The 12,740-nt window shown below is 37.7% G+C and overlaps 1 protein-coding gene across 1 annotated transcript in view; it reads left to right on the plus strand.

The window, feature by feature from the left end:
• The window catches only part of tex10 (testis expressed 10), a 100,828-nt gene that overhangs the window by 75,384 nt on the left and 12,704 nt on the right, over positions 1 to 12,740 (plus strand). The window contains exon 12 of the mRNA XM_080208454.1: positions 8,969 to 9,049. Within this exon, the coding sequence (XP_080064580.1) occupies positions 8,969 to 9,049 (81 nt within the window). The remainder of the gene's footprint in view (positions 1 to 8,968; positions 9,050 to 12,740) is intronic.

Genomic DNA, 12,740 nt, shown 5'->3' on the forward strand with positions numbered 1-12,740 from the left:
TTGAGCACAGCACACAAATCACTATTCTCGTCATTATGACAGTTCAAAATTTTATCTCTATCTCTCCTTCTCTGTCCGTTGGTAATAATTTATATTGTCAGCTCTAATCAGTTGTCTGGTTCTTTGTGGTTAGTTTGTGTGCTTACAGTTCAACTCTCTGAACGTAGCAGGTACATTTCCAGTAATGGCTTCTTTCATGCTGTTACATTGGTTCTTATAGTGGTTCTGAATGTCTTATGCAGCCTCCTATTTTCATTTTGATACCGGTTCTCATGTCTGCTTTCAACTCCACAATCACCTCTGCTCTATCAAACTGCTTGATTGAAATAATGGATTGGTCAAGCTGAAAATCGAAGACCAAAGGCTTTGCTATCGGAAACAGTCAGCTCCTTGGCCATTAGCAATGTGCGACCATTCTGTGCTAAACATTAGTGCTGGATGTGAGCTTTGACCTTAACACTGTTCATCAACAAGTGTGCTAGCTTCCATCTCTGCAACATCTGTCTCTGAAACTACATTAGCTCCTCCTTTGAAAGCATTATCAATGGTTGGATATCTTTGGTATACGAGATGAGTGACGTTCATGTTAGCGAAATAAGTATTCCTGATTGGGCATGTTGGTATTTCATTATCCTTTATCAGCTGTAGCACACCAGTAAAACTTCCTATGCAGTGCTGCAATGATATGTTGAACTGCAATTTTAAAAACGTGCTGCCTTTTACACCAAACTGAATTGTTTCTGTTTTTCACACAGTTCACCTTTTTGATTGAGATTAACCATTGGGCAGTTCGGTTTTACAGACTATCTCCCACTCAGAACTGTGTGAACCTCTCCAAGCTCCCTTCACGCTCGCATGCATTTTAACGGTTTCAGACAGGATTGCATTCAATTGTACCTTCACAAATAAAAGAGCTACATCTGTAAATATTGTGGCATGAAGGTGGATGTCTATATTCTGTCTGTGGTTGGATTACAGATGTTTGTTTCCCTTGCAAATTGTCTCCAAAAAATTCTGAATTTTAAGTGCTTATTAATTCAAATCCTTTGAGCTGAGCCAAGCCGTTGCAATGAAGACGTCTTATCAGCAACTACAATGTCTGCTAATATTGTCCTGTCAAATCTATTTACTTCATGCAGTGTAAACAGGACATGACTGAATATATTTCGTAGTAAGACAGAGCCACAGGCTGAGACACTGGTCTTGGAAGCTATGTTTCACCACCTGGAAATTTCTAGTTTTCTATAATTCCATTAAGCATGTTCTGGATAAAGCCTGAGCCTCTGTTTAACATGTTTGCACCAGCCAGTTTTTAGATTAGGGTTTCCATTTGTGTGCTTATGGAACATTAATGATATGATCAATATATTTTAATTGATTTCCCCCATTAACCTTTTAATCCCGCCATTACCATTGCTAGTTGTATGAATCTGAATTGGGTTTCAAGTTGTCAATACTGACAATTAAAATGCCTGTTGGCTATTAATGAAACCTACAGAAATATTAACATCCTTGAATTTCTAAATAATTCTGCGTTCAAATACTGAATATAATGAAATTTGTTTCTGAGATTATTTATAAATTGATTCTGTAAATTTATGGCTAAATTCTTGAGAATTTCAAGATTTAACTTTGTACAAAATTAGATTCTAACTGTATCAAGCAGAGCTGGATGTGACTATTGACTTGGTTTTTTGCTGAAGGTCTACTAAGCTTATTGTTGATTGCACTAAAAAAATATATTTTTTCAAAAAAAAAATGCATTTTTATTATTTTCCAACATGACTGCAAGAAAAATTAAAATTTCAATTAAAATTTTTGGTATGAGAATTTTAAAATATGACGAGCCCAAGGATGTAAACCAATGATTTTAAAAAATCATGTTACTTCATTCAACTAAATGTCTGAACCAATGACATTCTGTTGTTGAGGGACATACTGATGTTGAGCATTCTAATTGTAATCTAAATTTACTCAATCCATCATATAATCTCTGTCGCAATATTGTTTGAAGTGACAGAATCGGAAATTCAAAATAATTTGAGATGCTATTGATTTTTTTTTAGAAATGTTTACAAACAAAAGAACTGCAGTTTTTTTTCTCATTTTTATTTTATTCATGAATTACTGGGACGTATGCAAGACAGCAAACATTTCCATAACCAGTTTGTCACTGGAGTGGAAGAATCAAGTCTCCAATTTGCCCTACATGAGGGAAAAATTACAAGTTGGGTTTGCGTAACTAAGCAGCATGTTAAAGATTTTCTGAAAAACTATGTTGCAATAAATGCTAGTTGTTAAAGAATTACCAATTTAAATATGTGGACGATGCCAAAAGATTAGATACTGTGCACTTGCTGAGATTGCATAACCTGCGTTCTGCTCATTAAGCATCATTTTGGATAAGTCTCAGGTTTCATGTCTAAGACCACGCTTTATTGAGAGGGACTGAAATATTCAATTAAAAACTTTCATGAAGACATTAAAGGCATTTAATCATTTTGTAAAGTATGCATTATTTGTAACTTTAGTTCCTTATTTTGAATATTAAACATAGAACACCACAGCACAAACAGGCCCTTCGGCCCACAAGTTGCGCCGATCATATCCATACCTACCATCCATAGCTCTCAATCCCTCTCAAATTAAGAACTTGTTTAAAATACACTTTTTTTCAGAAAGCATTCTGAGCAATTTATGGGATCCCAGTGGCTAGATCTTAATTTCAATTTGCATAATATTTTGATTGTAAGATGGCAATAGTTGTGTGACATTTGATACCTTTTAGCATTTAGAATACCTACTGCAATGCTGTGTACTTTTTAATACAAATACTTAGAATAAGTTTTCAAGGAAACATGTTCCCCACATACCAAATTTTATCAACATATAAATATCTTTAATCTTTCATGGGATGAATGTATCCTTGACAAGGCCAGCATTTGTTACCCATTCCTAAATGCCGTTGAGGAAGTGACATCTTAAATTGTTGCAGTCCATCTGATATAGGTGTACAAGTACTGTTATGAAGGGAGATCAAGGTTTTTAATCTAGTGACAGTGAAGGAAAGGAGATATGCTTCCAAATCAGGATATTGTTTGTCTTGGAAGGAACTTGAAGGTGGTGGTGTTCCCATGCATCTGCTGCCCTTATTCTTCTAGGTGATAAGGCGTTTGACAAGGTACCTCACAAGAGGTTATTGCAGAAGGTCAGGGGGCATGGAGTTGGGGGTAGGGTGTTAGCGTAGATAGAGGACTGGTTGTCAAATAGGAGGCAGAGAGTGGGGGTCAATGGGTGCTATTTGGATTGGCGGATGGTGACTAGTGGAGTGCCCCAGGGGTCGGTGCTGGGGCCTCAGCTATTTACCATTTATATAGATGATCTGGAGGAGGGAACCGAGTGTAGGGTGTCGAAATTTGCTGATGACACCAAGATTGGTGGAAAGGCAAATTGTGCGGAGGGTGGGGAGAGTCTACAGAAGGATCTAGATAGGCTGGGCGAATGGGCCAGGAAATGGCAAATGGAATTTAATGTTGGCAAGTGTGAGGTGGTCCACTTTGGTAGGAAGAATGGTAGGAAGGATTATTACTTACGTGGAGAAAAACTGCAGCAGGCGACGGTGCAGAGGGACCTCGGGGTCCTTGTGCATGAGTCGCAAAAACCCAGCTTGCAGGTGCAGCAGGTGGTCAGGAAGGCGAATGGGATGCTGGCCTTCATAGCGAGGGGGATTGAATATAAAAGTAGGGAGGTCTTGCTGCGGCTGTATAGGGCGTTGGTGAGGCCGCAGCTGGAGTACTGTGTGCAGTTTTGGGCGCCGTACTTACGCAAGGATATTTTGGCCTTGGAGGGAGTGCAGAGGAGGTTTACTAGGCTGATGCCGGAGTTGAGGGGGTTGAGCTATGAGGAGAGGCTGAATAGATTAGGCTTGTACTCGTTAGAGTTTAGAAGAATGAGGGGAGATCTCATTGAGACGTATAAGATGATGAATGGGATGGATAGGATAGAGGTGGAGAGACTCTTCCCGCTCAGAAAGGATAGTAGGACTAGGGGGCATAGCCTCAAGATAAAGGGGGGGCTGTTTAGAACAGAGTTGAGGAGGAACTTCTTCACTCAAAGGGTGGTGAATCTCTGGAATTCTCTGCCCGTTGAAGTGGTGGAGGCTGCCTCTCTAAATATTTTTAAGACGCGGGTTGATGGGTTTTTGATGAGAGAGGGGATTAAGGGTTATGGGGAGAGGGCGGAAATGTGGAACTGAGCCACGACAGATCAGCCATGATCTTATTGAATGGCGGGGCAGGCTCGAAGGGCTAGTTGGCCTACTCCTCCTATTTCTTATGTTCTTATGTTTGTGAGTTTGGAAGGTGCTGCCTGTGAGGGTTTGGCTGTTGTAAATGGCACACACCAAGGTGGATGGCGTGTTGATCAAGCCAGCTGCTTTGCTTTGGATTGTGTCAAGCTTCTTTCATGTTTTTGGAACTGCATTCACCCAAGTAATAAAGATTAATTTATCTCATCCTGACTTGTGCCATGTGTATCATGGCCAGGCTTTGGGGAAATCAGGAGGTGAGCTCCTGAGCTGCTCTTGTAACTGCAGTATTTGTTTAGTTGATTAAGTTTAGGGTTAATAGTAACCCTCAGGATGTTGATGGTGGGAGATTCAATGTTAATCCTGTTGAATGTCAAGGGGGAAATAGATTTGTTTTCTTGCTGGAGATGGTCATTGCCTGGCACTTATGTGGCATGAATGTTAGTCATTATTTAAACAGCCCAGCTCTGAATGTTGTCCAAGCCTTGCTGCATGTGGACAGGGACTGCTTCAGTATTTGAGGACCACACTGATTCAACAATAACCGTGCCCCACTTCTGACTCTTATAATAGAGAGAAGGTCTTTGAATCAGCTGAAGATGGTTGAGTCGAGTTTCTATTTGATTTCATTGTATGTTTAAGATTTCATTGGCACTGTAGGATCAACTTGGTCGTTTCACCCGTGAATATGTCAACTGAGAGGTGATATAGGGCTTGGAGATATTAAACAATATCTTAAAAAAAAGATTTGATGTTGGCATGGAGTGATGAAGACTTGTAATAGAGCTTTAAGCCTGAGGATCTTCACAGAAACGGTTGGATTAATTGATAAGAGAACTGTAGGATCTTTCTGGATGTGCAAGCTTGGCAGAATGGTTTTAATCTTGCAAAAAACCATTTTGCAAATACATGTCCTTGGCCTGTGCAATGCACATAACTAAATGCAAGTATATAGGTTTACAAATAAATTTTGGATATGAAAAAAAAATGAAATTTGTATTTAGCACTGATTTAACTTATAAATTACTATAACTGTCAGCCACTTAGAAATCATAACATTTTCAGTTGTATGCCTTGCAGCTGCTATTATGATTCCTAAGCAGTTAATCATTACCTCAGCTAGTTGCTCTGTTCAAATTAGCAGAACAATTTTCTGATCAAGCTAATGTTTAAAATAAATCTTTTTTTAAAAATTAAATGTATCAATGTTTGTATTATATTCTCATGTTTCTTTTAAAGTAGCCTCTTTGAAAATTTCTGACTCACTTTTGGTGCAAGTTACCGAAGCTAAGCTCTGTATTTTAAGTACTTCATAGCCGTTTAGGAACTAGGTAATTTCTTAGAATCCTACAGTGCAGGAGGAGGTCATTCAGCCCATTGAATCTGAACCGACCACAATTCCACCCAGGTCCTATCCCCATAATTCTATGCATTTATCCAAACTAGTCCCCCTGACACTAAATTACATGACCAATCCACCTAACCTGCACATCTTTGGACTGTGGGAGGAAACTGGAGCACCCGGAGGAAACCCACGCAGACATGGGGAGAATGTGCAAACTCCACACAGTGACCCAAGCTGGGAATTGAACTCAGGTCTTTAGTGCTAGGAGGCAATAGTGCTAACCACTGTGCCACCATGCTAGCCCAATTTAAGTGATTTCAAACAAAAATCTCTTTGCTCACTGACCTAAGCCTGTGTACTTCTGCAACTCCTACTTAAATTTCAAATCTTGTCCTTGCTTTCAAATTCTTCCATGGCCTGGCTTCTCCATTTCATTGGTAATTTCCTTCATCCCTACAACCCTCTGAGATATCTGTGCTCCTTTAATCCTGACCTTTTTGACCATCTGCAATAGTAATTGCTCCATTGGTCACTGTGCCTTCAGATGTTGAAGCCCAGAGCTTTGCAATTCTATCCCTCAATACCTCCACTTTGCTTTTCTCCTTTAAGACTCTTCTTGAAACCTCCCTGTATCATTTGGTCATCTGTCTTAATATCTTTTTATGTGGCTTGATGTCATATTTTGTTATACTGCTGTGAAATGTTTATATAAAAAAAAGTGCTGGAAAAACACATCTGGTGGTGTCTGCAGAGAGGAAAAACAGTTAATGTTTCACATCCAATGTGACTTCTTCTGAACTAGAATGTTATATTATGTGCTATTTCTTGGGTGGTTTCTCGGGATTGAGGAAAACTTGCTTTTACTCTTATTTGATGGGATCTGAAATAGTTGGTAAGTTCATGTGCAATCTGCAGACTCGTACAGGGCAGGTGGTGCTTGAAGAGCTGGGTGGATGTGTTGTTTGGGGGTTTGTGTGCTTCCTCTGGTGCCTTGAATTCACCTCTGCATTTTCCAGACAAAGTCTTCCAACGTGCTTATCCCTTCCTGAATGATTTTTCTCCATTTGGTTGGTTGCATACAAAGTTCTCCCATGAGTTGGCAGGTATATTTGATCTCTAGGAATCCCTTTGAGGATATTTCTGATATCTTCCTGGGACTCTCCTGCTATGATTTAGTGCTGAGTTTTTACCCAGCAGAGTGACTCATGCCTTGGGCAAGTTGGCTTGGTGGAGGAAATTCATGTTGGACTGCCTTTCTTGCCATCAAATTTTGATAATCTTGTGAAGGTACTACTACTAGTACTTCTCCAGTATTTTGAGATTACTAATATAAGCCTTCCAAGCCTCTGAGGCATATAAGAGCATGGGGATCATTGCTACCTGGTAAATCATGATCCTAATGTCAGCCTTATGAAAGCCTTTGACTGTCTGAATCATGAAGACATGGAGTATTCTCCAATTTGATTGTCCGTAGAAATTTGTCATCAATGTCTGTGTACTCCATGAGAGAGACATACAGTGATCTTCATTGGCGGAACCACTCACAAACCCTATATCAATGAAAATGAGTCAAATAGGGCTGTAATTTCCTCATTCCAATGCTGCATTTCAATTCAGAAAATTACCCACTAGCGTGATGATAATCTCTGTTCTGTGGACAATCTCTGACCTGAGATGATCTGTTCAACCGATGCCACCTTCAATCCAAAACCATTGCACAGTATGCACTCAGAAACCCCAGGTAATTATCAATTCCTTCTCTGAAGCATACGAATGTACAAAATATGAACTGAAGTTGGCCATTCAACTTCCTGAGCCTTAATCGTGAGCAGTTAGTTAAGGCACTCACATGCTGATCCTGTTCAGTTCAGTGTGATTGCCTTCCTATGACTCCAATTTTTTAAATGTAGCCCTTGATTTAAATACCAGTGGATGACAAATAAATGTTCAGTGATTATTATTTTCTCTATCCAAAGATGCTGCCAGACTTGCTGAGTTTTTCCAGCATTTTCTGTTTTTGTTTCAGTTGTGGAAGAAATTAAATTGAAGTACTGGAAGGATTGTAATTTTACTAAAAGGAAAGCAAGAATTTTGAATAAATTAAACAATTCAATTTATAAACTGCAAAATCTGAGAAATTTTACACAACAGTTATGAGGATTTGGGATGGTGGATTAAATCTGTTTTTCAGTTTAGAACTGATCAGTGTTGTCATGTCTGAGAATTAGATTCATTTCAGACCTATCTTGGGTGCCTTCCAATCAACATATGAAACTTCCTAATTCTAAAATAGTTGAATAAAATTATCTAAATTTAGGAAAAAAATGCTTTTTTTCACAATGGATGAAAAGCATTTGTGCTACAGTTTCAATTCTGTGCTTTGGTGGTGGAGGATACAAAATGTAAAACAATGATCGTGTGGCAAGTTGAATTTGTTTTTTGATCGAGGTGGAGTTTCATTTCCACAAACTTAAACAAGGTAAGTTCCTAGTTTCATTTGTGCTATTTTGGAAAGGTGCTGAACAACTTGGCCATTAGGGAGACAATTGCACATTTTCTGGCAACCAAATTATGAAAAGTGCTGCAAGAAACCTGGGAGAAGATCACCTACCCTCAGTTGGGGGTGTTGCATGTCCAGGGAAGAAGAAGAAAAAAATTATAAATGGTCATTGAGTGCCCAAACAAGTGATTTTTATTGAATATAAACTTATGAGATGCATTTGTTTAAAGCCATGCTCTTGTGAATGTTGTTTCATCTTGTGGAGAATATATCTTGCTAACCTCCATACATCCACCTGCAAAGTCAAGCTGACGACTTCACTCCTTTTGCTATGGAGGTCTGATATTTTAACAGCTGCTAATGTCCTTGCAAATATTTGATTTTGTTTTCTACTTGATGGCTGACTCTGTTGTTGGCCATCCTAAAATGAATATGCATTTATTTGATTTTAATTTAACAAAACCTATTTGTCTAGTCCTATGAACTGTTCAACTTCCATAATGCCCTTATTAGTCAGCAACATCTCAAATCACTTTACAACTCTTGGACACATTTTCTTTGGAGAATTAGATGGCAGCTTGTTGGTTTCTGATTTATGTGTGCAGTTATAACTTTACATTCTAGTTATATCAATGTATATGTTTGATCATCATGTATTTATTTGTCAAATTTCATATAGTCTCAAATCAAGTTCAATCCTAAATGTCAGTTCCTAATCTATGTAAAATATAGGTAATATTGCTAGTAGCCTTGTAGTAGGTTAGGTACTTTGTATGTCATGCTTTGCTATTAACTGCTTTAGTGTTTTACTTTTCAGGTCGTGTGTCAGTGTTTATCAACTATACCTTCCAGAATCCAGTGTTGCGACATATTACAAAGTGCTATCTGTAAGCATTTGGTAAGTAATTGATTGAATTGTCACTGATAGGTCACTATTTTGGATGAGAAGACTTTTTGTCGTGTAAGGGCATATTCAGGGTGTTGACTACATGCTGGACCAGACAGAAAAGATATGAGCAAGGATAGTACAGTATGCTAAGACAACAATTCAGTTTGGCATTAAATGTATTACACATATCTGACAATCGCACTCTCAAGTTCATTACTTCTGACTAACTGCTGGAGGAAAGCAGAAAGTTGAGGTTAAACACTCCCTAACAAAAGGGCAAAAAAAATCAGAAGTTTGCCGCTGACATAGCGCATAGCCAAAGAGCAAAGGGGGATATTAAAAAAAAATATGGTGTTCTGGACTACTGTTGATCATCTAAGACTTTGATCTGCGTTTTTACTATCTCACAGGAGAAGATCTGACAAATCGGAGGATTTGTAATACATGAGGCATCACAAATGTATGAAACCACGAATTGCCTAATTAATTTCCTGTCCATCATTTTCATGTATTTTGTGGTTTTTGAATCTGAAATATCAGGTACATTTAATAATCAAAAACCAAAGAATATTCTGAGAATTGGATTTTCACAGTTCCAAATCAGAGAGGTTCTACTGCATTCAACATAGGAAAGGAATAACGGAAATCAGATTGGAACGTGTGAAGAACTTTCAAGGCAATAAAGAAGGTTAGGGCAGAGGGGGAGGTTGGAAAAAGGATACCTTGTAATTTGTATCTCCAGGTATTGATAAAACATACTGAGAGTTGGGGTTTTAATTCTTCAGTGGAGCAAAATTCTACTGCATCAGATGTAGGGGATTGGATCAGATCTCTCAAAATTTCAACCTAATTTTAACAAATAAACCTGTGAAATAAACAATGAAGAAATGAAATCTTATCTACTTGCTCAACAATGAAATAATTAAAATAAAGCTCCCTGTATGCTATAACAGGAGCAAGAGTTTATCAAACTCATCTGTTCCAACATTTGAACTTGCTATCCAATTACTCTGCTGATATTGCATTCTATTTTCCACCTGCTTCAAATATTTACTGATTTATCGTTCTCAACGACGGACTGCACCTCAATTTCATCATTTACTCCTGTACCTAATTTGTACGTTTGTAAGTATGTTTGTAATTTCCTTTATCAAGGTGTTCTGCAGGCTAATAGAATATCTCCTTAGCTCTCTCCTCACTACTTTAGTACTAATTTAAACTTATGACCCTGTTAACTAACCAGAGGACATGGCCTTTCCCTTTTGATCAATCAATTTTTAAAAAATCTAATAAATTGCTTTTTAACCTTCCCATTGGGAATGGTCCCAATTTCTCAAATCTTTCTTCATAGTTTCCCATTTCTGACATCTTACACTTGCTCACTGACCTCTCTTATTTAATATATGTAAAAAAAAACTGATTGAGGTTGTAGCCTCTGCTTCCTTGGCAAAAGAGCTTCTAGTCCAAAACGCAGCTGATACAGCTGATTCATGTTTGTTACAGCAAACTGAGATCAGTGGAATTGGAACTGCTTTGCAAATTATTTTAATTGATAAGGCTATCAGTACAATTTTCAGCATATTCTTTGTGTCAGTTGGTGATTTTGAAATCGAACTGTAATGAAAAGGATTCTTTTTTAACTTGCATTTCTTTTTGACCTTTTGAATAAAGATTAATGGCCGAAAAAGTAATAAAGCAAATGCTTGTGACTATTTTTAGCGATAAAGAAGTGCTTATTGAGTTGCAAAAGCAATGACATGTACGTCTGAATGCTTCTGAAATTTTAAAGTTGTAACTTTTAGCTTTGAACTGTAGTTAGTATACACAGCACCATTCCCTTACAGTGAGGGAAGAAGTGAAATTCTCTTTTTCCATGCACAATCATCGATTTTTGCTCTTATTTTTCGGGGATTGAATTCCATGATTCTGTCTCTTTTTTTTTCCTGATGACAAAACCTATGCCTTGTAAACTACACAAGTTGCTGCCCCCCAAACATCAGGCTCACTGGTTTGTAATGATTGAATAATTCACATACCACTCTAGTTTTATGATACTTTTGAGAATTTTTAAGAGTATTTTGTAGATTGTTTGTTTGATGTTGTGAAATCAGTGATTTTGGTTCTGAGAGACTGAAATGTATGTCTGTAATGCAAGTTTCTTGAAATAGTATAACAATTTATTGTGCAACGTTTGTCTAAGATTGAAGGCAGAAATGGACGTGTTTCATATGAAAGTATAGAATTTTTAAACATCAAACAAAGAATAATCACTAATTTTTTAATTGAGGATCATAATCCCAAGCAGTGATTTATTTAAGGGTTATTCTGATCAGTTTTTAGGAAGCACATTAGTGATTTAGATAGGCTGAAGGCACACAACATTTCAGAAAATAAAAGCAAAATTTTGCAGATGCTGGAGATCTGAAATGGAAATTTTAAAAATGTTGGAAACACTGAACTGGTCATTGACTTGAAGCATTAACATTGGAATATTCTAAGTGTGAATTTTAGTCAAATGACCAATTTCTACCAGCAACAAAGCGAGCTATATTACTAGATCATAAATAGGAGCAGCAGTAATTGTTGATTACTAGTTACACTTAATGCCTCTAGACTTTAGCTCTTGAGCCTCTCTGCCTCTGGCATCTCCCTCACCCCCGAATCTTTGTTTGTCTTTAGCTTTCTCTCTTGGACCACTCCTTTTTTAAAAAAAACAGACAGCAGCACCTCCCACACTATTGATTTCCCTAACCAACCAATTCCTGGATTTGAACAATCAGTTTCCAGCTGCTCCATTAATGCAACATGACATTTCAATTTTTTACTGTGACTAATGTAGCTGCTCTCTGTTACTGATTATGCTTTGCTCATTCAACCAAGTTGCATATGGTGGCAAAGGGAAAAAGGAGATTACCTGGAAGGTGTGTTCTCAGACTGGCTGTTGCATTGCACCTTTGTTGCAGGGTAAAAATAATGTGTATAAAGCTTTACTGGAAACTTTAGAAGTATAATGAAATTCTTTTCCATATTTTAGTGATTGACAAAGCAGCCTGTTATGTTTAGCTATTCTCAATCATTAAACTTCCATTTATGATAGACAGAGTAACACTAATTACATGCCTTTGAGATCATCAGTGGAGCTTTTTCTTCCCAGCAGACCTCATTCCAACTTGGAACGTGTAATGTCATTCCTTCGTTTTCACTGTGTCAAATCCCGGAACATCCTTGCTAAAGCACTGTTGGCGTACCCACACCGCATGAACTGCAGCTATTTATAAAAAGACTGGCCATCAGCTAGGTATAGGCAATAAACACTGTCTGATCAGCGACACTTGCAACCCAAAACCAAGTAAAAGAAAAATAATGCCCATTCTCTGTTTGATTGCATCTTTCTGAATATAAATTGGATTATCCCATCGCAGAAACTCTGTTCTCTTCTAATTTCTAATGTTTATTCTACACCAGTTGATGATTTATGTTCAGAATGTGTCTTTATGTCTTTTAACAGTGTGTAAGCTCCATTTTTCTGGTCACTTCCCAAAGGAAACCCTAAAGAACATATAGTAAATTGTTGCACAAACATGTTCTCTTCAAACAACATGGTTTTCTAAAATGGGTATTCTACTGGAAGTCAAAGTCTTTTCATTCCTCCTTGAATAAATTTGTTACCTAAACCATCCTGTTGCCTAATGCTAAAATA

This window comes from Carcharhinus amblyrhynchos, chromosome 2 (genome assembly GCF_965287045.1).
Source record: "Carcharhinus amblyrhynchos chromosome 2, sCarAmb.v2.hapA, whole genome shotgun sequence".
Lineage (NCBI taxonomy): Eukaryota > Metazoa > Chordata > Chondrichthyes > Carcharhiniformes > Carcharhinidae > Carcharhinus > Carcharhinus amblyrhynchos.